Source organism: Lampris incognitus, chromosome 2 (genome assembly GCF_029633865.1).
Source record: "Lampris incognitus isolate fLamInc1 chromosome 2, fLamInc1.hap2, whole genome shotgun sequence".
In the NCBI taxonomy this organism is placed as follows: domain Eukaryota; kingdom Metazoa; phylum Chordata; class Actinopteri; order Lampriformes; family Lampridae; genus Lampris; species Lampris incognitus.
In genome coordinates this window covers 150,142,948-150,170,946 of record NC_079212.1, presented here as the reverse complement: position 1 = coordinate 150,170,946, position 27,999 = coordinate 150,142,948, and the positions used below count along the sequence as shown (strand labels likewise).

General features: G+C 47.8%; 1 protein-coding gene across 1 annotated transcript; it reads left to right on the top strand.

Moving 5' to 3' along the window:
* Nucleotides 1-8: 8 nt before the first annotated feature.
* Nucleotides 9-27,991, top strand: mkrn2os.2 (MKRN2 opposite strand, tandem duplicate 2). The gene is made up of 4 exons (XM_056301933.1): nt 9-211; nt 9,933-9,982; nt 10,163-10,331; nt 27,757-27,991. The coding sequence occupies exons 1-4, from the start codon at nt 9-11 to the stop codon at nt 27,989-27,991; spliced, it is 657 nt and encodes a 218-aa protein (XP_056157908.1).
* Nucleotides 27,992-27,999: the final 8 nt, after the last annotated feature.

The following is a 27,999-nucleotide window of genomic DNA, read 5'->3' as shown; positions in this document are numbered from 1 at the left end:
GAGGATAGATGGAGAGATCAGTGGTGAAGTTCAGTCACTGTCAGAAGGAGATCTTCTGCTTCTCAGTGCCAGAGGACTGTCCAGCATGTGGAGAGAGTCTGACAGGGAGGAGGCTGGAGGAGGCACCAGTCTGTCTCCCTTCTCCTTTCACCAATGGACACAAGACCTCCTGCAGTTTCCTCCTCACCTGCCCGCAGGAGAACCTCGACAGGTACACACACACACACACACACACACACACATACACACACACACACAGCTGAAGCTGGAGAGTGTGAGTAGAAATGAGAACTGAAGCTGAAGAGTATGAGTAGAAATGAGAACTGAAGCTGGAGAGTGTGAGTAGAAATGTGAGCTGAAGCTGGAGACTATGAGTAGAAATGAGAACTGAAGCTGGAGAGTATGAGTAGAAATGAGAGCTGAAGCTGGAGAGTGTGAGTAGAAATTAGAGCTGAAGCTGGAGAGTATGAGTAGAAATGAGAGCTGAAGCTGGAGAGTGTGAGTAGAAATTAGAGCTGAAGCTGGAGAGTGTGAGCAGAAATGAGAGTTGAAGCTGGAGAGTGTGAGTAGAAATGTGAGCTGAAGTTGGAGAGTATGAGTAGAAATGAGAACTGAAGCTGGAGAGTATGAGTAGAAATGAGAGCTGAAGCTGGAGAGTGTGAGTAGAAATGAGAACTGAAGCTGGAGAGTATGAGTAGAAATTAGAGCTGAAGCTGGAGAGTGTGACCAGAAATGCGAGCAGAAGTTGGAGAGTATGAGTAGAAATGAGAACTGAAGCTGGAGAGTATGAGTAGAAATGAGAACTGAAGCTGGAGAGTGTGAGCAGAAATGAGAGCTGAAGCTGGAGAGTGTGAGTAGAAATGAGAACTGAAGCTGGAGAGTGTGAGTAGAATTGTGAGCTGAAGCTGGAGAGTGTGACCAGAAATGCGAGCAGAAGTTGGAGAGTATGAGTAGAAATGAGAACTGAAGCTGGAGAGTGTGAGCAGAAATGAGAACTGAAGCTGGAGAGTGTGAGCAGAAATGAGAGCTGAAGCTGGAGAGTGTGAGTAGAAATGAGAACTGAAGCTGGAGAGTGTGAGTAGAAATGTGAGCTGAAGCTGGAGAGTGTGACCAGAAATGCGAGCTGAAGTTGGAGAGTATGAGTAGAAATGAGAGCTGAAGCTGGAGAGTATGAGTAGAAATGAGAACTGAAGCTGGAGAGTATGAGTAGAAATGAGAGCTGAAGCTGGAGAGTATGAGTAGAAATGAGAACTGAAGCTGGAGAGTATGAGTAGAAATGAGAGCTGAAGCTGCAGAGTGTGAGTAGAAATGAGAACTGAAGCTGGAGAGTGTGAGTAGAAATGTGAGCTGAAGCTGGAGAGTGTGAGTAGAAATGTGAGCTGAAGCTGGAGAGTGTGAGTAGAAAATAGAACTGAAGCTGGAGAGTGTGAGCAGATATGAGAGCTGAATCTGGAGAGTGTGAGCAGAAATTAAAGCTGAAGCTGGAGAGTGTGAGCAGAAATGAGAGCTGAAGCTGGAGAGTGTGAGCAGAAATGAGAGCTGAAGCTGGAGAGTGTGAGCAGAAATTAAAGCTGAAGCTGGAGAGTGTGAGCAGAAATGAGAGCTCAAGCTGGAGAGTGTGAGCAGAAATGAGAGCTGAAGCTGGAGAGTGTGAGCAGAAATGAGAGCTGAAGCTGGAGAGTGTGAGCAGAAATGAGAGCTGAAGCTGGAGAGTGTGAGCAGAAATGAGAGCTGAAGCTGGAGAGTGTGAGCAGAAATGAGAAATGAAGCTGGAGAGTGTGAGTAGAAAATGAGAGCTGAAGCTGGAGAGTGTGAGTAGAAATTAGAGCTGAAGCTGGAGAGTGTGAGTAGAAATTAGAGCTGAAGCTGGAGAGTATGAGTAGAAATGTGAGCTGAAGCTGGAGAGTGTGAGCAGAAATGTGAGCTGAAGCTGGAGAGTGTGAGCAGAAATGAGAGCTGAAGCTGGAGAATGTGAGCAGAAATGAGAGCTGAAGCTGGAGAGTGTGAGCAGAAATGAGAGCTGAAGCTGGAGTGTGAGCAGAAATGAGAGCTGAAGCTGGAGAGTGTGAGTAGAAAATGAGAGCTGAAGCTGGAGAGTGTGAGTAGAAATTAGAGCTGAAGCTGGAGAGTGTGAGTAGAAATGTGAGCATAAGCTGGAGAGTGTGAGCAGAAATATGAGCTGAAGCTGGACAGTGTGAGCAGAAATGAGAGCTGAAGCTGGAGAGTGTGACCAGAAATGAGAGCTGAAGCTGGAGAGTGTGAGCAGAAATGTGAGCTGAAGCTGGAGAGTGTGAGCAGAAATGAGAGCTGAAGCTGGAGAGTGTGAGCAGAAATGTGAGCTGAAGCTGGAGTGTGAGCAGAAATGTGAGCTGAAGCTGGAGAGTGTGAGCAGAAATGTGAGCTGAAGCTGGAGTGTGAGCAGAAATGAGAGCTGAAGCTGGAGAGTGTGAGCAGGAATGAGAGCTGAAGCTGGAGAGTGTGAGCAGAAATGAGAGCTGAAGCTGGAGAGTGTGAGCAGAAATGAGAGCTGAAGCTGGAGAGTGTGAGCAGAAATAAGAACTGGGTTTATTTCTTGGCAGTGAACTGAAGTTTATTTTACGAGATTGTTTCTGACATGTTGGAAATGAAGCCGAGCATCTGAACAGAAGATACTTTCTGAGATCCTTATTGCTCTAACGTCACCCAACACTGGAGGGCGCCGTAGTCCTGACTCAGGTCCGCAGGGACCCCCGGTACTACTGGCTTTCTGGTGTGCAGGTTCATCTCTTAATTCAGCTTGGAAGTGATGAGATGGCAGAAACACCTGGAACAACAGGGGAACGTCATGGTCAGCCTGCCAGAATAGAAAACCTCAGGACCTGACTGAGACCTGAGGACCTGACTGAGACCTGAGGACCTGACTGAGAACCACATTCTCAAACACGTTCACATTCATTCGAACCACATTCGAGGAGCAAAGAAAACCTGGCCTGGCCTGTTTGCTTTGAATGTTTGAACTTAAAGTAGTTTGATATCAGTGGCGGCTGGTGCTAAAGAAATTTTTTTTGGGGGGGGGGGCAGTTTACCTTAGTGCAGCACACCTGACAGCTGCTTTAATGTCCACACAGTCACAGAGTTATCAAAAAGGACAAGGTAGCCTATAGATTATATCAGGGTTCGTAGATGGTGGATGATTGACAGTCAAGACGAGGCGTGGTGATGGGTGTGAACATGATTCACAGCCACGAGAATTGTCCAATCACATTAGATGAAAAAACATTAAGACAATACCAATTCACTGCCCAATAAAAGTGGGAGTGTCTGGGGACACAGAACTGCGCCCCCTGGAAAATCTGAAGAAACCAGTTAGACAGCAGCTTCAGGTCACAGACCACTGGGGAACAGACCACTGGGGAGGTCTTTGTCAAGTTCGGCTACGAGGATTTTGAACTGTCTATGATTGAGAGCATGAGTGCGAATAACATTCACAATTTCTAGCACAGGTTTCATGACGTGGTCCAAGTTCAGCTTTTTAGACATCAAGTGCTCTTGATGAATAATGCAAGGAAATGTTCAAACATCTGGGAAACGGCTTACACAACCCTACAAGGCCATTTGCAGATCCCAGCATAGCAGGCGCGCCATCTATGGCTACTGCCGTTAGTTTTGATACCTGCAAATCTGCCTTCGCAGCAACAGTCATGAGTGTCTGTTTTAGGTCGATGCCACAGGTCCTATCTTTTAACGGGACAATGTCAAGCAGCTCTTCCTTCATTGTGCAGTCTTCTGACACACACCGTACAAATACTGCCAAATGTGGCTTGTCTTGAACGTCGCAAGACTCATCTAGAGCAATGCTGAGATACCGGCATTTTTCAGTATCATTATTATATAACTGTGTTTCAACCGTCACCAACCTTTATTTTAATAGGCAAGTTAATCAAGAGCAAACTCTTATTTACAACAACAGCCTATGTTGGGGGTAAGTGCCCCCTAGGGGAAGGGGATGGGGAGTAAAATAAAAAAGAGAGGTAAAAACAAGGAACAGTAGTGACAAGACAGGCCAAGTACACAGATATAGACATCACAATCAGTACAACAAAACATTCATGGTGGTCACACTTACGTGTGCAGAGAAACAAGGCTGACATACGTATAACCACAGGCTTTCCAAGAAAACCAAGATGGCGGCGTGCCAGACGCAGCGGCTACTGCGGCTCCGTGTTCGGTGTTGCGTTTTCTTTGTTATTTATATGTTAGCTGTAAGTGTATTTACAAGTGTAGGTCCTGCGCTCTTCTACAGCCGTCAGGACCTGTTAAACCTCAGAACTGATTACTCACTCCCCTCCACCATCACGGACAACTTCCCCCTCCATATTATCCGCTCACCGGCCTCTCAGTGGAAACACTGCCCCCTGTCGGCAACGTGAACAGAAGAGGGGGAAACGTGGCGGGCTACATGCTAAGCTAAGTAGCACTCCCTTCAAAGCTTCCCTCCCCAGCATCTTCATGGCTAATGTCCGGTCATTAGCTAACAACATGGAGGAGATGAGACTCAGGCTGTCCTCTCAGAAAAGGCTGCAGAACTGCTGTCTTCTGATGTTTACGGAGACTTGGCTCAACAGCAACATGGCGACTCGGCAGTCGAGCTAGCGGGCCGCACAGCCTTCCGTGCCGACAGGACAGCGGACTCCGGCAAGACCCGCGGAGGAGGTTTGAGTATTTATGTCAGTAACTCTTGGTGCAACAACATAAAGATGGTTGAAAGGCATAGCTCTGCTGATCTGGAGCTCCTTATGATTCAGTGCAGGCCTTTCTACCTGCCCAGGGAGCTAACGGCCATTACCATCGCCGCTGTATACACCCCCCCTCCCACACATGCTAATGCTAAGGTAGCACTTAAGCAGCTACAATGTGCCATCAGCAGACAGCAGACCCAACACCCGGACAATGCCTTTATCATAGGTGGTGACTTTAATCAGGCTAACCTCAGGGCTGTATTGCCCAAATTCCATCAGCATGTCTCCTGCCCCACTAGGGGACAAAACACCCTGGACCATCTCTATACAAACATCAAGGACTCATACAAAGCTTCTCCCTGCCCTCATCTGGGGCATTCTGACCACCTCTGCCTGTTCCTGGTCCCAGCCTACAAACCCCTAATAAAACGGGTCAAGCCAGCAGTAAAGACAATCACTGTCTGGCCAAAAGGAGCAGTGTCTGAACTCCAGGACTGTTTTGAAAACACAGACTGGAGTATTTTTGCACATTCAGCTACCCATGGCTCCCATACAGACATTAATGAACAGACATCTGCCATACTAGCCTACATTAACTTTTGCACTGAGAGCATCACAACAAAAAAATCAGTCCGCACCTTTCCAAACCAGAAACCCTGGATGACCAGTGAGGTCCGGCAGCTGCTGAAAGTCCAGGATGCAGCGTTCAAGTCAGGTAACTGTGAGGCCTACAGTGCAGCCAGATCCAACCTCAAAAAGGGCATCAGAACAGCCAAACATAAATATACCTACGACTACAGGACCACTTTCACAATAAGTCTGATCCTCGGCGAATGTGGCAAGGCATTCAGTCTATCACAGACTACAAAAGCTCCAATAGCGGTCCCACTGTCCATGATGCCTCCCTGCCAGACAAGCTAAATCATTTCTATGCCCGCTTCACCAAGGACAATACTGACCCAGCCACAAAAATCCCCAGCCACCCAGAAAACCAGGTGCTCACTCTATCAGTCGCAGAGGTCAGAGAATCACTGCGCAGAGTGAACACATGGAAGGCTGCTGGACCAGACGGCATACCGGGTTGGGTCTACCGGGAATGTGCTGACCAGCTGGCTGAGGTCTTCACACCTGTATTTAACCTCTCACTGTCCCAATCTAAAGTCCCGGCATGCTTTAAGACCACCTCTATCATTCCTGTCTCCAAGAAACCAACATCCACATGTCTGAATGACTACCGACCGATAGCACTCACCCCCATTGCCATGAAGTGCTTTGAAAGACTGGTTCTGGCTCACATCAAAAACATTATCCCCCCCCCCACATTCGACCCACATCAGTTCGCCTACCGTCCCAAAAGGTCTACTGAGGATGCCATTGCCACTGCCCTGCACTTTGCTCTGACCCACCTTTAGCTTAACAACACATACATCCGGATGCTGTTTATAGATTATAGCTCTGCCTTCAACACTATCATCCCCGCCAAACTAACCACCAAACTCCTCTCCCTTGGCCTCAACCCCTCCCTCTGTAACTGGATCCTGGACTTCCTGACCAACAGACCTCAGTCTGTTAGGTTAGGTGACCACACCTCCTCCACCCTGACCCTCAGCACAGGTGTCCCTCAAGGCTGTGTTCTGAGCCCCCTCCTTTTCTCCCTCTTTACCCACGACTGGCTGCCAACTCACCCTTCAGATGTTATAGTTAAGTTTGCAGATGACACCACAGTCATTGGCCGTATCACCAACAATGACGAGATGTCCTACAGAGACAAGATTCAGCACCTCACATCATGGTGTACCACCAACAATCTTGTCCTTAATGTGCAGAAGACAAAGGAGCTGATTGTGGACTTCAGGAGGTCTAGAAGCTGCAGCCACTCCCCTATACACATCAATGGGGTGGAAGTGGAGCGTGTTTCCAGCTTTAAATTCCTTGGAGTCCACATCAGCGAGGACCTCTCGTGGACATTAAACACCCAGGCTCTTGTGAAAAAGGCCCAACAACGCCTGCATTTCCTGAGGAGGCTGAGGAGCGCCCGTCTACCCCCCAAAATTCTCACCAACTTGTACCACTGCACCATAGAGAGCATCCTGACCATCTGCATCTCAGTGTGGTATGACAACTGCACCTCAGTAGACCAGAAAGCTCTGCAGCGGATCGTCAAGGCGGCCCAGCATATCACCGGTACCCAGCTCCCAGCCATAAAAGACATTTATCACAAACACTGCCTTCGAAGGGGGTCTGAGCATCAGCAGAGATCCCACCCACCCCAACCATGGACTGTTCTCCCCCCTGCGCTCTGGGAGGCACTACAGGAGCCTCAGAGCCCGCACTACCAGGCTCAAAAACAGCTTCTTTCCACAAGCTGTTGCCCACCTGAACCTGGCTACCCACTGAATGTCTGCAGATATTGTTAAATATTTTGTACTCCAGCTCTTTTTTAACTTATTTTTAGCTTTTGGTCTTCATGTTTGTATATCTTATACTGTGTTTGCTGTGTTTGTCTGTGTCTGTCTTGCACTGTTTGGTGAAGCCACAGCCCTCATTTCATTTTTAACATGTGCCTGCACATTGTTTTTAATGACAATAAAATTGAATTGAATTGAATTGAATATAGCAACAGGTAAGACATAGCACACACGTCCATGCACAGTAGAGCAGTAGCAGCAGATATGGAATAACCCAGGAGTAGGTTGATATATGTAAGCAGTGGTGGTAACATACGACACATCCAATGGCAACATACAACACACACATAAAGCATTAATGGTATTGGCAGCATACAGTATCAGCAGGGTTAGACAGTGGACAGTTAATTACAGCAGACCGCATAATTAATGGGACAGTATAAGAGGCAGTTAGGAGGCAAGCAGACATACAACTCAGGCAGTTAGGATATACAGTACATTTAGCGGCGATAAAGCAGACAGCAGGGGTGTAGCAACAGGTTATGACATACCACACGTGTAGCAGGGTTTAAAAACAGACGGGGGGGGCAGCAGGTTAGGCTATGACATACAGGCAGAGTATAAAACAATCATGGGAGCAGGAGGACAGACAAACAGTAATGGTGGCAGGAGTTGGCTCAGGTAAAACAGCTGCAACAGTGCACTAGTGTATTTGTTATGGTTTCCCTAAAGGAAGGGACGAAGATGAATTTTTCCATATTCAGGGTTTTTGTAGCCTGTTCCAGCTATCGGCTGCTGCATACCGAAACGAGGAGCAGCCTAGTGAGGATTTGGTACTGGGAATACTTACAAGGATGTGCGTAGCTGAACAGGTGGAGTACTTCGGGGGTGGGCGTAGGTGGAGGAGGTGTGAGAGGTATGAGGGAGTGAGACCTAGAAGTGTTTTGTAGATAAACGTCAGCCAGTGGATGTTGCATCTGGTTTCGAGGGAGGGTCAGTTTATGAGGGAGTACAGCTCGCAGTGATGGGTCCTATAGGGAGCATTGGTGGCAAAACGTATGGCGGAGTGATATAAAACATCTAAACGCTCGAGAGATCCCTTGCAGGCTGAACGGTAGATTACATCGCCGAAGTCAAGTAGCGGCAGGACAGTCATCTGGGCCAGGGTGCGTTTCGCCGAGGTAGTGAAAGAGGAGCGGTTTCTGTAGAGAGAGCCAAGCCTTGCTTTGATCTTGGCCTGCAGTTTGGACAGATGTTCCGAGAATGACAGGGTGCTGTCGATCCACACTCCTAGGTATTTATAGGAGGTGACCACTTCCAGCTTTTTGCCATCTGTGGCTACGATGGTGTCAGATTGGGAGGCACCTTTGTGGCCGAACCACATCATTTTGGTCTTGCTGGTGTTTAAGACCAGGCCAAGGGTAGGGAAGCCAGTTTGGATTTTTAGAAAACTCTGCTGGAGCGTTTTCAGGACAGCATCAGGGGAGGGACCAGAGGTGTACAGGACTGTATCATCGGCGTAGAGGTGTATCATGGAGTTTCCGGCGAACTGACCTATATTGTTGATATAGAGTGAGAAGAGGACCGGTGGTGACCTTTTAATATCCGATATTCTCTGCTCGACGTGTGCCATGAAAGCTGCAGTCCGACACAGAGCGCTTCAAATGACGATCAGGAGGATTTTCAGGAGGATAGCCACAATACCTCGGAGACACGTCTTCACAAATCCCCCTTCATTGTATGGCTTTCTAGCACGAGCGATGCTCCATGATGCCACCTGGTATGATGCTACATGGGCTAGCAGTTAGCTTAGCCTTCCCGCTACCAGCTCATGTAGGGCTAAGCTAGCAGTTAGTTTAGCCTGCTCTGCTTCCGCGTGCATCACAAGTGCATCACAGATGAAAATTCTTATTATTATTACTATGAAGCCAGTCTGGCATGATCTATGTTCTGGAGGACGATTAAGGACTGTATAGGTGGATGTTTGTTTGTATAGCTAGCGTTCGCCCCAGGGTGTCGGTGAGGACACAGTACACGGAGTGTAGATTATAGTTTAGTCCACTTTATTCCAAGTCACAAAGGCATGGGCATTCTTCATTGGTCTCTCAATTATTAACATGCTGTGTGGTCTGTAACACATTACAAACCATACTACCATTAGTAAACGAACAGATCTAGCATTCAAGTCAAAGTCCAACATCAGGCTGTAACGTTATTAGGCTATAGCTGACGACAACAGATGATCTGAAGAATACATAGCCTAGCTCAGTATACAGTCTAGCTAACCAAACATGTAGCTCGTACACACAGAGAATAAGGCTCATAACAAGTACATCCATAACGGGCCCGATAGGCTAGCATCCATAACCCATTCATAACGTGTCCCGAGCCACCTAGCTAAATACTGTGACGAGAGGAGGCTAACGGCTCTGTTGCTAGCGGACTCTTACAGCTAATCCAAACAACGTACAATAGGCTAACGTTATCTCAGCAAATAACAAGTCAGTGTTGTGCACTAAGGACAAGGGGGGACTTACATATCCTCATGGACGCACACATGCACAGATCAAAATACAAACTCCAACTTAGATTGTCTTCTCGTAATATTAGGCTGGAAACGTAAGGTTGCTAGGCTAGCAGCAAACTTTCTCCTCGTCTCTGTTGGGAGGTTAGCCCCAGAAGGAGTCTGGTCTTGGGGGCGGGGCCAAGATCTGTCAATCATCAGCTTTACGCATGGAGCCTTTCTAACAATCTCAACTGGGCCGGTATTTGCTGTTTTTGTTTTTTTTTGTGTTGTTTTTTGCAGAGACATTGATGGACAGTTTGAGCTCCACACAGGGATCTCTGACACCAGAGGTAAGGTCAAAGGTTAGAGGTCAAAAGACTCATGTTACATGACCATTCAGTGTCAACAGCATCCTGCTTCGTATCCGCGACTCTGTGTGTGTGTGTGTGTGTGTGTGTGTGTGTGTGTGTGTGTGTGTGTGTGTGTGTGTGTGTGTGTGTGTGTGTGTGTGTGTGTGTGTGTGTTACTAGGTGCGGTGTACAACTACACACAGTGTGGGGTTCGTGTGGACTGGTCAGGCTGGGAGAGGTGTCTTCATGTTCCGCTGGTGAGGCCAGATATGTTTAACCTGCAGGCCCAGTGGGACCAGTACCTGCAACACTTCTCCAGAGCTCCCATGTGGGATCCAGTGTGGCACAGGTACACCATGCTACTGTAGCAGCTGGAAGGTGGTTTCTCCAAGACTGGAGAGCACCAGTCACACCAGGAGCCAGGATCCACACCCTTATTCTATAAACGTAGCACAGCCCACAGTCAGTACACACAGTGGCAGCTGTCTCTCACTCCCCATTACTAAAGCTGCTCAACTTTTGCAAGGGATTTGAACCTACATCACACCTGCATCATTTGCGTGTCACTAATTAAAGTGTCCCATGCTACAACAGGTAAACCGGAACTACATATTCATTATTCAACTTAAGGTTGGCCATGTGCAGAAATGTGGGATATGGCATTCAAAGAAGGTTGAATCAGTTCATCTGGACACATCATCCTCCCTCTTCAGTCTCACCTGACTGCAGGTGTCCCCACCCTGGTAACAATACAGAGACTGTAGGTGTCCCCACCCTGGTAACAATACAGAGACTGTAGGTGTCCCCACCCTGATAAACAATACAGAGACTGCAGGTGTCCCCACCCTGGTAAACAATACAGAGACTGTAGGTGTCCCCACCCTGGTAACAATACAGAGACTGCAGGTGTCCCCACCCTGATAACAATACAGAGACTGTAGGTGTCCCCACCCTGATAACAATACAGAGACTGCAGGTGTCCCCACCCTGGTAACAATACAGAGACTGTAGGTGTCCCCACCCTGATAAACAATACAGAGACTGCAGGTGTCCCCACCCTGATAAACAATACAGAGACTGCAGGTGTCCCCACCCTGGTAAACAATACAGAGACTGTAGGTGTCCCCACCCTGGTAAACAATACAGAGACTGCAGGTGTCCCCACCCTGATAACAATACAGAGACTGCAGGTGTCCCCACCCTGATAACAATACAGAGACTGCAGGTGTCCCCACCCTGGTAACAATACAGAGACTGTAGGTGTCCCCACCCTGATAAACAATACAGAGACTGCAGGTGTCCCCACCCTGGTAAACAATACAGAGACTGTAGGTGTCCCCACCCTGGTAAACAATACAGAGACTGCAGGTGTCCCCATCCTGATAACAATACAGAGACTGTAGGTGTCCCCACCCTGGTAAACAATACAGAGACTGCAGGTGTCCCCATCCTGATAACAATACAGAGACTGCAGGTGTCCCCACCCTGGTAAACAATACAGAGACTGTAGGTGTCCCCACCCTGATAAACAATAGAGAGACTGCAGGTGTCCCCACCCTGATAAACAATACAGAGACTGTAGGTGTCCCCACCCTGGTAAACAATACAGAGACTGCAGGTGTCCCCACCCTGATAACAATACAGAGACTGCAGGTGTCCCCACCCTGATAACAATACAGAGACTGCAGGTGTCCCCACCCTGATAACAATACAGAGACTGCAGGTGTCCCCACCCTGATAAACAATACAGTGACTGCAGGTGTCCCCACCCTGATAAACAATACAGTGACTGCAGGTGTCCCCACCCTTATAAAGAATACAGTGACTGTAGGTGTCCCCACCCTAATAAACAATACAGAGACTGCAGGTGTCCCCACCCTGGTAAACAATACAGAGACTGCAGGTGTCCCCACCCTGATAACAATACAGAGACTGCAGGTGTCCCCACCCTGATAACAATACAGAGACTGCAGGTGTCCCCACCCTGATAAACAATACAGTGACTGCAGGTGTCCCCACCCTTATAAAGAATACAGTGACTGCAGGTGTCCCCACCATTATAAACAATACAGTGACTGCAGGTGTCCCCACCCTGATAACAATAGAGAGACTGCAGGTGTCCCCACCCTGGTAAACAATACAGTGACTGCAGGTGTCCCCACCCTGATAACAATAGAGAGACTGCAGGTGTCCCCACCCTGGTAAACAATACAGAGACTGCAGGTGTCCCCACCCTGGTAAACAATACAGAGACTGCCGGTGTCTCCACCCTGATAAACAATACAGTGACTGCAGGTGTCCCCACCCTGGTAAACAATACAGAGACTGCAGGTGTCCCCACCCTGATAAACAATACAGAGACTGCAGGTGTCCCCACCCTGGTAAACAATACAGAGACTGCAGGTGTCCCCACCCTGATAAACAATACAGAGACTGCAGGTGTCCCCATCCTGATAACAATACAGAGACTGCAGGTGTCCCCACCCTGGTAAACAATACAGAGACTGCAGGTGTCCCCATCCTGATAACAATACAGAGACTGCAGGTGTCCCCACCCTGATAAACAATACAGAGACTGCAGGTGTCCCCACCCTGGTAAACAATACAGAGACTGCAGTTGTCCCCACCCTGATAACAATACAGAGACTGCCGGTGTCCCCACCCTGATAACAATACAGAGACTGCAGGTGTCCCCACCCTGGTAAACAATACAGAGACTGCAGGTGTCCCCACCCTTATAAACAATACAGTGACTGCAGGTGTCCCCACCCTTATAAACAATACAGTGACTGCAGGTGTCCCCACCCTTATAAAGAATACAGTGACTGCAGGTGTCCCCACCCTTATAAACAATACAGTGACTGCAGATGTCCCCACCCTTATAAACAATACAGTGACTGCAGGTGTCCCCACCCTCATAAACAATACACTGACTGCAGGTGTCCCCACCCTGGTAAACAATACAGAGACTGCAGGTGTCCCCACCCTGATAACAATACAGAGACTGTAGGTGTCCCCACCCTGATAAACAATACAGAGACTGCAGGTGTCCCCACCCTGGTAACAATACAGAGACTGTAGGTGTCCCCACCCTGATAAACAATACAGAGACTGCAGGTGTCCCCACCCTTATAAACAATACAGTGACTGCAGGTGTCCCCACCCTTATAAACAATAAGGTGACTGCAGGTGTCCCCACCCTTATAAACAATACAGTGACTGCAGGTGTCCCCACCCTTATAAACAATACAGAGACTGCAGGTGTCCCCACCCTTATAAACAATACAGTGACTGCAGGTGTCCCCACCCTTATAAACAATACAGTGACTGCAGGTGTCCCCACCCTGATAAATAATACAGTGACTGCAGGTGTCCCCACCCTTATAAACAATACAGTGACTGCAGGTGTCCCCACCCTTATAAACAATACAGAGACTGCAGGTGTCCCCACCCTTATAAACAATACAGTGACTGCAGGTGTCCCCACCCTTATAAACAATACAGAGACTGCAGGTGTCCCCACCCTTATAAACAATACAGAGACTGCAGGTGTCCCCACCCTGATAAACAATACAGAGACTGCAGGTGTCCCCACCGTGGTAAACAACACAGAGACTGCAGGTGTCCCCACCCTTATAAACAATACAGTGACTGCAGGTGTCCCCACCCTGATAACAATACAGAGACTGCAGGTGTCCCCACCCTTATAAACAATACAGTGACTGCAGGTGTCCCCACCCTTATAAACAATACAGTGACTGCAGGTGTCCCCACCCTTATAAAGAATACAGTGACTGCAGGTGTCCCCACCCTTATAAACAATACAGTGACTGCAGGTGTCCCCACCCTCATAAACAATACACTGACTGCAGGTGTCCCCACCCTGGTAAACAATACAGAGACTGCCGGTGTCCCCACCCTGATAACAATACAGAGACTGCAGGTGTCCCCACCCTGATAACAATACAGAGACTGCAGGTGTCCCCACCCTTATAAACAATACAGTACTGCAGGTGTCTCCACCCTTATAAACAGTACAGTGGCTGAAGGTGTCCCCACCCTTATAAACAATACAGTACTGCAGGTGTCTCCACCCTTATAAACAGTACAGTGGCTGAAGGTGTCCCCACCCTTATAAACAATACAGTGGCTGCAGGTGTCCCCACCCTTATAAACAATACAGTGACTGCAGGTGTCTCCACCCTTATAAACAATACAGTGACTGCAGGTGTCCCCACCCTTATAAACAATACAGTGACTGCAGGTGTCCCCACCCTTATAAACAATACAGTGACTGCAGGTGTCCCCACCCTTATAAACAATACAGTGACTGCAGGTGTCCCCACCCTTATAAACAATACAGTGACTGAAGGTGTCCCCACCCTTATAAACAATACAGTGACTGCAGGTGTCCCCACCCTTATAAACAATACAGTGACTGCAGGTGTCTCCACCCTTGTAAACAATACAGTGGCTGAAGGTGTCCCAATCCTTTATAAACAATACAGTGACTGCAGGTGTCTCCACCCTTGTAAACAATACAGTGGCTGAAGGTGTCCCCACCCTTATAAACAATACAGTGACTGCAGGTGTCTCCACCCTTGTAAACAATACAGTGGCTGCAGGTGTCCCCACCCTTATAAACAATACAGTGACTGCAGGTGTCTCCACCCTTATAAACAATACAGTGGCTGCAGGTGTCCCCACCCTTATAAACAATACAGTGACTGCAGGTGTCCCCACCCTTATAAACAATACAGTGACTGCAGGTGTCTCCACCCTTATAAACAATACAGTGACTGCAGGTGTCTCCACCCTTGTAAACAATACAGTGGCTGAAGGTGTCCCCACCCTTATAAACAATACAGTACTGCAGGTGTCTCCACCCTTATAAACAGTACAGTGGCTGAAGGTGTCCCCACCCTTATAAACAATACAGTGACTGCAGGTGTCCCCACCCTTATAAACAATACAGTGACTGCAGGTGTCCCCACCCTTATAAACAATACAGTGACTGCAGGTGTCTCCACCCTTATAAACAATACAGTACTGCAGGTGTCTCCACCCTTATAAACAGTACAGTGGCTGAAGGTGTCCCCACCCTTATAAACAATACAGTGACTGCAGGTGTCCCCACCCTTATAAACAATACAGTGACTGCAGGTGTCCCCACCCTTATAAACAACACAGTGACTGCAGGTGTCCCCACCCTTATAAACAACACAGTGACTGCAGGTGTCCCCACCCTTATAAACAACACAGTGACTGCAGGTGTCCCCACCCTTATAAACAATACAGTGACTGCAGGTGTCCCCACCCTTATAAACAACACAGTGACTGCAGGTGTCCCCACCCTTATAAACAACACAGTGACTGCAGGTGTCCCCACCCTTATAAACAATACAGTGACTGCAGGTGTCCCCACCCTTATAAACAATACAGTGACTGCAGGTGTCCCCACCCTTATAAACAATACAGTGACTGCAGGTGTCCCCACCCTTATAAACAATACAGTGACTGCAGGTGTCCCCACCCTTATAAACAATACAGTGACTGTAGGTGTCCCCACCCTGATAAACAATACAGTGACTGTAGGTGTCCCCACCCTGATAAACAATACAGTGACTGTAGGTGTCCCCACCCTGATAAACAATACAGTGACTGCAGGTGTCCCCACCCTGATAAACAATACAGTGACTGCAGGTGTCCCCACCCTGATAAACAATACAGTGACTGTAGGTGTCCCCACCCTGATAACAATAGAGTGACTGCAGGTGTCCCCACCCTGATAACAATAGAGAGACTGCAGGTGTCCCCATCCTTATAAACAATACAGTGACTGCAGGTGTCCCCACCCTTATAAACAATACAGTGACTGTAGGTGTCCCCACCCTTATAAACAATACAGTGACTGCAGGTGTCCCCACCCTGATAAACAATACAGTGACTGCAGGTGTCCCCACCCTAATAAACAATACAGTGACTGCAGGTGTCCCCACCCTTATAAACAATACAGTGACTGCAGGTGTCCCCACCTTTATAAACAATACAGTGACTGCAGGTGTCCCCACCCTTATAACAATACAGTGACTGCAGGTGTCCCCACCCTGATAAACAATACAGTGACTGCAGGTGTCCCCACCCTAATAAACAATACAGTGACTGCAGGTGTCCCCACCCTTATAACAATACAGTGACTGCAGGTGTCCCCACCCTTATAAACAATACAGTGACTGCAGGTGTCTCCACCCTTATAAACAATACAGTGACTGCAGGTGTCCCCACCCTGATAAAAAATACAGTGACTGCAGGTGTCCCCACCCTGATAAACAATACAGAGACTGCAGGTGTCCCCACCCTGATAAACAATACAGAGACTGCAGGTGTCCCCACCCTGATAAACAATACACTGACTGCAGGTGTCCCCACCCTGATAAACAATACAGAGACTGCAGGTGTCCCCACCCTGATAAACAATACAGAGACTGCAGGTGTCCCCACCCTTATAAACAATACAGTGACTGCAGGTGTCCCCACCCTGATAAACAATACAGTGACTGCAGGTGTCCCCACCCTTATAAACAATACAGTGACTGCAGGTGTCCCCACCCTTATAAACAATACAGTGACTGCAGGTGTCCCCACCCTTATAAACAATACAGTGACTGCAGGTGTCCCCACCCTTATAAACAATACAGTGACCGCAGGTGTCCCCACCCTTATAAACAATACAGTGACTACAGGTGTCCCCACCCTTATAAACAATACAGTGACTGCAGGTGTCCCCACCCTTATAAACAATACAGTGACTGCAGGTGTCCCCACCCTTATAAACAATACAGTGACTGCAGGTGTCCCCACCCTGATAAACAATACAGTGACTGCAGGTGTCCCCACCCTGATAACAATACAGAGACTGCAGGTGTCCCCACCCTTATAAACAATACAGTGACTGCAGGTGTCCCCACCCTTATAAACAATACAGTGACTGCAGGTGTCCCCACCCTTATAAAGAATACAGTGACTGCAGGTGTCCCCACCCTTATAAACAATACAGTGACTGCAGGTGTCCCCACCCTCATAAACAATACACTGACTGCAGGTGTCCCCACCCTGATAACAATACAGAGACTGCAGGTGTCCCCACCCTGGTAAACAATACAGAGACTGCAGGTGTCCCCACCCTTATAAACAATACAGTACTGCAGGTGTCTCCACCCTTATAAACAGTACAGTGGCCGAAGGTGTCCCCACCCTTATAAACAATACAGTACTGCAGGTGTCTCCACCCTTATAAACAGTACAGTGGCTGAAGGTGTCCCCACCCTTATAAACAATACAGTGGCTGCAGGTGTCCCCACCCTTATAAACAATACAGTGACTGCAGGTGTCTCCACCCTTATAAACAATACAGTGACTGCAGGTGTCCCCACCCTTATAAACAATACAGTGACTGCAGGTGTCCCCACCCTTATAAACAATACAGTGACTGCAGGTGTCCCCACCCTTATAAACAATACAGTGACTGCAGGTGTCCCCACCCTTATAAACAATACAGTGACTGAAGGTGTCCCCACCCTTATAAACAATACAGTGACTGAAGGTGTCCCCACCCTTATAAACAATACAGTGACTGCAGGTGTCTCCACCCTTGTAAACAATACAGTGGCTGAAGGTGTCCCAATCCTTTATAAACAATACAGTGACTGCAGGTGTCTCCACCCTTGTAAACAATACAGTGGCTGAAGGTGTCCCCACCCTTATAAACAATACAGTGGCTGCAGGTGTCCCCACCCTTATAAACAATACAGTGACTGCAGGTGTCCCCACCCTTATAAACAATACAGTGACTGCAGGTGTCTCCACCCTTATAAACAATACAGTGACTGCAGGTGTCTCCACCCTTGTAAACAATACAGTGGCTGAAGGTGTCCCCACCCTTATAAACAATACAGTACTGCAGGTGTCTCCACCCTTATAAACAGTACAGTGGCTGAAGGTGTCCCCACCCTTATAAACAATACAGTGACTGCAGGTGTCCCCACCCTTATAAACAATACAGTGACTGCAGGTGTCTCCACCCTTATAAACAGTACAGTGACTGCAGGTGTCCCACCCTTATAAACAGTACAGTGACTGCAGGTGTCTCCACCCTTGTAAACAATACAGTGGCTGAAGGTGTCCCCACCCTTATAAACAATACAGTACTGCAGGTGTCTCCACCCTTATAAACAGTACAGTGGCTGAAGGTGTCCCCACCCTTATAAACAATACAGTGACTGCAGGTGTCCCCACCCTTATAAACAATACAGTGACTGCAGGTGTCCCACCCTTATAAACAGTACAGTGACTGCAGGTGTCTCCACCCTTGTAAACAATACAGTGGCTGAAGGTGTCCCCACCCTTATAAACAATACAGTGACTGCAGGTGTCTCCACCCTTGTAAACAATACAGTGGCTGCAGGTGTCCCCACCCTTATAAACAATACAGTGACTGCAGGTGTCTCCACCCTTATAAACAATACAGTGGCTGCAGGTGTCCCCACCCTTATAAACAATACAGTGACTGCAGGTGTCCCCACCCTTATAAACAATACAGTGACTGCAGGTGTCTCCACCCTTATAAACAATACAGTGACTGCAGGTGTCCCCACCCTTATAAACAACACAGTGACTGCAGGTGTCCCCACCCTTATAAACAACACAGTGACTGCAGGTGTCCCCACCCTTATAAACAATACAGTGACTGCAGGTGTCCCCACCCTTATAAACAATACAGTGACTGCAGGTGTCCCCACCCTTATAAACAATACAGTGACTGCAGGTGTCCCCACCCTGATAACAGTACAGTGACTGCAGGTGTCCCCACCCTTATAAACAATACAGTGACTGCAGGTGTCCCCACCCTTATAAACAATACAGTGACTGCAGGTGTCCCCACCCTGATAACAATAAAGTGACTGCAGGTGTCCCACCCTTATAAACAATACAGTGACTGCAGGTGTCCCCACCCTTATAAACAATACAGTGACTGTAGGTGTCCCCACCCTTATAAACAATACAGTGACTGCAGGTGTCCCCACCCTGATAAACAATACAGTGACTGCAGGTGTCCCCACCCTGATAAAAAATACAGTGACTGCAGGTGTCCCCACCCTTATAAACAATACAGTGACTGCAGGTGTCCCCACCCTTATAAACAATACAGTGACTGTAGGTGTCCCCACCCTTATAAACAATACAGTGACTGCAGGTGTCCCCACCCTTATAAACAATACAGTGACTGCAGGTGTCCCCACCCTTATAAACAATACAGTGACTGCAGGTGTCCCCACCCTTATAAACAATACAGTGACTGCAGGTGTCCCCACCCTGATAAACAATACAGTGACTGCAGGTGTCCCCACCCTGATAAACAATACAGTGACTGCAGGTGTCCCCACCCTTATAAACAATACAGTGACTGCAGGTGTCCCCACCCTTATAAACAATACAGTGACTGCAGGTGTCCCCACCCTTATAAACAATACAGTGACTGCAGGTGTCCCCACCCTTATAAACAATACAGTGACTGCAGGTGTCCCCACCCTTATAAACAATACAGTGACTGCAGGTGTCCCCACCCTGATAAACAATACAGTGACTGCAGGTGTCCCCACCCTTATAAACAATACAGTGACTGCAGGTGTCCCCACCCTTATAAACAATACAGTGACTGCAGGTGTCCCCACCCTTATAAACAATACAGTGACTGTAGGTGTCCCCATCCTTTATAAACAATACAGTGACTGTAGGTGTCCCCACCCTGATAAACAATACACTGACTGTAGGTGTCCCCACCCTGATAAACAATACAGTGACTGCAGGTGTCCCCACCCTTATAAACAATACAGTGACTGTAGGTGTCCCCACCCTTATAAACAATACAGTGACTGTAGGTGTCCCCACCCTGATAAACAATACACTGACTGTAGGTGTCCCCACCCTGATAAACAATACAGTGACTGCAGGTGTCCCCACCCTGATAAACAATACACTGACTGTAGGTGTCCCCACCCTTATAAACAATACAGTGACTGCAGGTGTCTCCACCCTTATAAACAATACAGTGACTGCAGGTGTCTCCACCCTTGTAAACAATACAGTGGCTGAAGGTGTCCCCACCCTTATAAACAATACAGTACTGCAGGTGTCTCCACCCTTATAAACAGTACAGTGGCTGAAGGTGTCCCCACCCTTATAAACAATACAGTGACTGCAGGTGTCCCCACCCTTATAAACAATACAGTGACTGCAGGTGTCTCCACCCTTATAAACAGTACAGTGACTGCAGGTGTCCCACCCTTATAAACAGTACAGTGACTGCAGGTGTCTCCACCCTTGTAAACAATACAGTGGCTGAAGGTGTCCCCACCCTTATAAACAATACAGTACTGCAGGTGTCTCCACCCTTATAAACAGTACAGTGGCTGAAGGTGTCCCCACCCTTATAAACAATACAGTGACTGCAGGTGTCCCCACCCTTATAAACAATACAGTGACTGCAGGTGTCCCACCCTTATAAACAGTACAGTGACTGCAGGTGTCTCCACCCTTGTAAACAATACAGTGGCTGAAGGTGTCCCCACCCTTATAAACAATACAGTGACTGCAGGTGTCTCCACCCTTGTAAACAATACAGTGGCTGCAGGTGTCCCCACCCTTATAAACAATACAGTGACTGCAGGTGTCTCCACCCTTATAAACAATACAGTGGCTGCAGGTGTCCCCACCCTTATAAACAATACAGTGACTGCAGGTGTCCCCACCCTTATAAACAATACAGTGACTGCAGGTGTCTCCACCCTTATAAACAATACAGTGACTGCAGGTGTCCCCACCCTTATAAACAACACAGTGACTGCAGGTGTCCCCACCCTTATAAACAACACAGTGACTGCAGGTGTCCCCACCCTTATAAACAATACAGTGACTGCAGGTGTCCCCACCCTTATAAACAATACAGTGACTGCAGGTGTCCCCACCCTTATAAACAATACAGTGACTGCAGGTGTCCCCACCCTGATAACAGTACAGTGACTGCAGGTGTCCCCACCCTTATAAACAATACAGTGACTGCAGGTGTCCCCACCCTTATAAACAATACAGTGACTGCAGGTGTCCCCACCCTTATAAACAATACAGTGACTGTAGGTGTCCCCACCCTTATAAACAATACAGTGACTGCAGGTGTCCCCACCCTTATAAACAATACAGTGACTGCAGGTGTCCCCACCCTTATAAACAATACAGTGACTGCAGGTGTCCCCACCCTTATAAACAATACAGTGACTGCAGGTGTCCCCACCCTGATAAACAATACAGTGACTGCAGGTGTCCCCACCCTGATAAAAAATACAGTGACTGCAGGTGTCCCCACCCTGATAACAATACAGTGACTGCAGGTGTCCCCACCCTTATAAACAATACAGTGACTGCAGGTGTCCCCACCCTTATAAACAATACAGTGACTGCAGGTGTCCCCACCCTGATAACAATAAAGTGACTGCAGGTGTCCCACCCTTATAAACAATACAGTGACTGCAGGTGTCCCCACCCTTATAAACAATACAGTGACTGTAGGTGTCCCCACCCTTATAAACAATACAGTGACTGCAGGTGTCCCCACCCTTATAAACAATACAGTGACTGCAGGTGTCCCCACCCTTATAAACAATACAGTGACTGCAGGTGTCCCCACCCTTATAAACAATACAGTGACTGCAGGTGTCCCCACCCTGATAAACAATACAGTGACTGCAGGTGTCCCCACCCTGATAAAAAATACAGTGACTGCAGGTGTCCCCACCCTGATAAACAATACAGTGACTGCAGGTGTCCCCACCCTTATAAACAATACAGTGACTGCAGGTGTCCCCACCCTTATAAACAATACAGTGACTGCAGGTGTCCCCATCCTTTATAAACAATACAGTGACTGCAGGTGTCCCCACCCTGATAAACAATACAGTGACTGCAGGTGTCCCCACCCTTATAAACAATACAGTGACTGCAGGTGTCCCCACCCTTATAAACAATACAGTGACTGCAGGTGTCCCCACCCTTATAAACAATACAGTGACTGTAGGTGTCCCCATCCTTTATAAACAATACAGTGACTGTAGGTGTCCCCACCCTGATAAACAATACACTGACTGTAGGTGTCCCCACCCTGATAAACAATACAGTGACTGCAGGTGTCCCCACCCTTATAAACAATACAGTGACTGTAGGTGTCCCCACCCTTATAAACAATACAGTGACTGTAGGTGTCCCCACCCTGATAAACAATACAGTGACTGTAGGTGTCCCCATCCTGATAAACAATACAGTGACTGCAGGTGTCCCCACCCTTATAAACAATACAGTGACTGTAGGTGTCCCCATCCTTTATAAACAATACAGTGACTGTAGGTGTCCCCACCCTGATAAACAATACAGTGACTGTAGGTGTCCCCATCCTTTATAAACAATACAGTGACTGTAGGTGTCCCCATCCTTTATAAACAATACAGTGACTGTAGGTGTCCCCACCCTGATAAACAATACACTGACTGTAGGTGTCCCCACCCTGATAAACAATACAGTGACTGCAGGTGTCCCCACCCTTATAAACAATACAGTGACTGTAGGTGTCCCCACCCTGATAAACAATACAGTGACTGCAGGTGACCCCACCCTGATAAACAATACAGTGACTGCAGGTGTCCCCATCCTTTATAAACAATACAGTGACTGCAGGTGTCCCCATCCTTTATAAACAATACAGTGACTGCAGGTGTCCCCACCCTGATAAACAATAAGGGTGGGGACACCTGCAGTCAGCTGAGACTGAAGAAGACACTTAGATGATGATGAAACGTTTCTGTCAATAAACTTTGTTACCAAATGAACGGAGTCAACGTTCTTTAACTTGTGTCTACAGTAGCACTGTTACTTGTCTGTGGCTTCTGAATGGCTGGTTTATGGTTATCGAGGGGCACTTGTAGGGGTTCAGGAAGTGTATGCTGTCTCTTTGGACAGTCTCGCAGGGGAGTAGTCTCTGCTACCCAATTAGCAGTGCACTCTGACCGGTCAAAGTGAGAGTTGGTCACCAGGGGGCTTCTATCTGCCCCGCTGTGTTCTTGACTTAGTTCAGAACCACTGTGAAAGGACAAATCAATTTCCTGAGCCACCCCCACTGGTAGGAAAGTGGCTTGCAATAGCAGGTTCCTGTGGACAACTGTCTCTGCCCAGTGCTGCAGTGTCTGATGTGATAAGTTGTGGCATCTCGAGTCCTTGGAGACTACTGTGTGGGTAGACTCCCACCTCAGCTAGTTTTTTTCGGCCACACCCCTCCGTTTGCCAAGAGACTCTACTCTCCTACACTAACCCTAATCCAACCTACACTACCCTCCTCTCCGTCCAGCTGTCCAACCAGAAGACTTTACAGTTAAAGATACAATCTGGAAGATTACGGACTTACTTCATCACTCTGAATAGTCAATGCAACAAATTACCTTCTTCTAGATATGAAAACCCCTCTGTGCTCATTTGCTGTCACATAAACATGTGCAGTTAAGAAGTCGGCCAGTGGAAAGGAGCTGTGCTATGAGTCATGGTTCAGCAACACAACTCCTCCTCATGACCAGCAGGTTCAGCAACACAACTCCTCCTCATGACCAGCAGGTTCAGCAACACAACTCCTCCTCATGACCAGCAGGTTCAGCAACACAACTCCTCCTCATGACCAGCAGGTTCAGCAACACAACTCCTCCTCATGACCAGCAGGTTCAGCAACACAACTCCTCCTCATGACCAGCAGGTTCAGCAACACAACTCCTCCTCATGACCAGCAGGTTCAGCAACACAACTCCTCCTCATGACCAGCAGGTTCAGCAACACATCAATAATCCCTGTGATTGAAACATCGACTATTAGACCAGCATCTGCAAAACGTTTTCCAATCGTTGCCATGAAAATGCAGGTGGTACGAAAGACCCCCATTCTAAGGATGATGTTCTTGAACTGTTCCGGGTGTTTCCAGGTGATTTCAGCAGCTTTGGCATACAATGACTGGTCAAAAACAACAACAATGTTGTTGAGCTGCAGAGACTTCATGATGCTTATCGACTGGTGAAGAACCCCATTAAGTGTTGATGGCTGTGTGGCAGGAGCGTTGATTGTGGGCAAATAACCGATGCTATCTTCTTGTACACTTGTATTGCTGTGGGTGAGGATGTTGAACCCAGTCCAGCTACAAACATCTTTGTTGGCTTGACGAGCCATCAGCCACATGTGATTTCTGTCCGCTGCATCCAGTAGGATAGCGGCATGGTCAGCATCAACTGTATGTACAGCTGGAGGATTGGCACGCTTTCCTGCATTGTAAATGGGAAGCCGCATCTCTACTGCTCCAATGCTTCTCTTCTTGGTTTGTGGGATGGAAGGTAAAGGTCTGGCTTCAGCTGGATGATCAGCAATAGACTTTGCTTGCACAGCAATTCCATTCACTCGGTGTGATGTCCCTTCACCGCTGAGAGTTTCCTCCAGTCTGTCAATATTGTCCCACGCCAATGTTGTGAACAGACCAGGCTTGATGTTTTGTGGTAGTGGAACAGTATCTCCACTTGCTGCTTGCTTCTGAAGACAAAGAGCTGTGTCAATTTCCTCTACCTGGGAATGTGAAACACCATGGCCAAGTCTGTTCAGTATATGTATTAGTTCCACATTTCCAGTGAGTGACTTCACAGCAAAGGGCAACACAATGTGTTTAGTAGGCTTGACTTTGCCACAGGTGACTGCATAAACCAGGTCTTGGCTGAATGAAGCCGTGAGCCTTTGAACCCTCTTAGATGGGTTGTTTCCTACAATATATGTACCTGTTAGGAGTGTCTGGAGAAACATTACAAGAGATGTTGGAGCACTGTTCATCTTCTCCAGATCTGACACTTGTGGTGGCCATGTTTGAGCGATGTTTTGGTTACGAATATCATGCCTGATCTTCAATGCTGCGTCAGATACAATATCTTTGTCATCACGCAATTTGTATACCTTCAGTTCATCTTTGTGGTCTTGGTAAACCTTTACAAGTTCATTCATTGTCAATGGGTTAGGGTATAACAACAAGTTTTTGGAGCCATGGGCTATGATATGTACAGATTCCCCAAATTCTGCTTCAACCTTGCGACGTAGGTATCGCTTTGTATTGAGTATGACTTGTGTTACACCACATTCATTTGTATCTGTCACCATAGTGGTCATTTCTGTCACTAGCATAGTGATCAGGTCTTTAAATGGTATCACTCTGGGATTTTCCATCAGGTCTTCCCGGATATATGTGAAAACCTTTTGGAGTGCCATTCTTTCCACTAATCGAGAAGCTGATTCTTGGTCCACAGTGTCTTTGTCTTTGTACATGTCTTTTGTGTACAGCCTGTAGCAGGATCTGTGATAATGACCTTCAGCGGCAACTAGTTCACGACTCACTATGGCTAGCATCCTAGCATCACCTTTCCTGTCAGCCGCTCTCCTGTGTGTGTCATCAGCTCTTAACTCTCTGCATTTAGTCAGAACATCTTTTGTCTTTTGCCCTTTCAAATACCAGGGAGGGACCAAAGGTTTCAGCTTAAAAGCTGGAGCAGTGACCAGATACTATCTCACTTCAGAAAACAGAAGTCAGTATCTAAGGCAACTCAGAAACATGACAGGCAATGATCCTACAGAAAGTGTAAATCATCACGATCTACAGAAGACAAGGATAGAGAAGGACCGGGCAGATGTTAATGCCTTTGTAGAACGTATGGAGAAAAGCTGGGTAAACCCTCTAGGTGCAGATCAATCTGATATAATCGGTCTTTCCACAGGAATCACTGTGTCATCCGACATAGCCCGTGATCTGCTGCAAGCTCACCAGACTGGAGAGGAAGCATATCAAAAGTTCAGAAGTGAGCGTTTGGAAAAAGGTTCACCAACAGCCAAGTTTCATGACACAATGAAAAAACAGAACCTGAAGACATTTGCAAGCATCACTAAAAGTAGAGGAAAGCTGGCAAAAAACAAGGAGGTGGTCTTGAAAGCAGATAGAAATCTCTTTGGACATATGGTCATTGTTTCACAGAGTAGAGATCTTCATATTAAAGATGTCCTGGCTCATCCTCTTGGTCCACTACCTTGGGCACTTTCAAATCCAGATGGCTCACTGCGGAAAACTAACAAGGCTGCTCTTGCAAGAGAGTTGGAGAAAACAGGATCAGCAGTAGAAGAAATTGGAGAACATTCTGCATGCATCACTGATGGAATGAGCCTTGTTCAGAAAATTATAGGTGATGGCAAAACCTTTGGAGAGATTGCTGGATCTGTGCTGAACCTAGTGCTGCATGAAGGAGGACACAGAAAGCGGATAGATGTGGTGTTTGATGTATACAGGAAAACATCGATCAAGAATGCTGAGAGATGCAATCGTGGTTCAGCAAGTAGCACTCAATGGAAAAACATTGCCCCGGGACACAAGGTTGTGCAGTGGAGAAAACTCTTGAGTAATCCGGACAGCAAAACAGCACTGATAACGTTCATCGTGGACCAGCGGAAGCAACCAGAGAACCTCCAAAGGCTTAAGGAGGACAAGCAGCTATTTGCAACCTGTGGAGAGACATGCTATTGTCTTGGCAAAACAGACTGGAATGTTGTTGAAGACCTGAAATCTTCCCATGAGGAGGCGGATACCCGCATGCTCTTACATGCACATCATGCCAGTAAGAATGGCTATCAAACCACAGTTCTTGTGAGCGAGGATACAGATGTCATGATCCTTTGTCTTGGATGCTGTAAGAAGATAAACTGCCCCCTGTATCTGAAGTGTGGCACTCAGAATCGGACAAGGTACATCAACATCAGCAACCTTGCTCAGCTCCTTGGGGATGACCTATGTGATGCTCTTGTGGGTGTACATGCCTTCACAGGTTGTGATGGTGTAAGTGAACCACTGCTTTCCCCCCCACCCCCACACCCACAACAACACAACACACACACACAGTCATGTGACGAACACAAGCCGCCTCCGCCCCACCCCAATACAGCGCTGCCCATTACTGCTGCTGCTGCTGCAGCATCGAGTCCGGCCATAGTCGGATCTGACGAGACCGGGGCGCGAACCCCGGTCCCCAGTGGGGGGATTGGGGATTGGTTGTCTTAAATAAAAATAAATCAGCGATGTAGGATTTATGTCACCGTGTAAATCTTCAGGACCTTGACTTCAAGCAGAGTAGAATTGAGTCTAGAATCCAACCGAACCGAACAGAACTTAACCACCAATGCATTGTAATTTATAAACTCAAACGATAACCTGCCTGTCTGTCTGTCGGTCTGCCTGTCTGTCTGCCTGCCTGTCTGTCTGTCTGCCTGTCTGTCTGTCGGTCTGTCTGTCTGTCTGTCTGCTTGTCTGTCTGTCGGTCTGCTTGTCTGTCTGTCTGTCTGTCTGTCTGTCTGTCTGTCTGCCTGCCTGTCTGTCTGTCTGTCTGTCGGTCTGCTTGTCTGTCTTGTCTGTCGGTCTGCCGGTCTGCTGCCTGCCTGTCTGTCTGTCGGTCTGCTTGTCTGTCGGTCTGTCTGCCTGTCGGTCTGCTTGTCTGTCTGCCTGTCTGTCTGTCGGTCTGCTTGTCTGTCGGTCTGTCTGCCTGTCTGTCGGTCTTCCTGTCTGCCTGTCTGTCTGCCTGTCTGTCGGTCTGCCTGTCTGTCTACCTGCTTGTTTGTGTGTGCAGGTTCGACGAGGAGAGCCACAACTGTTTCAGTTTCTGTCTGCGCTTCATGAACAGCGTGCTGGCCATGCAGGGGAGCGCGTGTGTCACCGGCCATCAGTTCACCCGCAGCTTCGTGCTGCCGCGCGTGAAGAGGGCGTCCAAATACACCACGCTGTGCCGCCACATCGGCCAGCGGCGCTTCTATCTGACGGGCAGCAGGAGGGAGGAGGAGGACGAGGAGGACGACTGCAACTAGCAGGAACA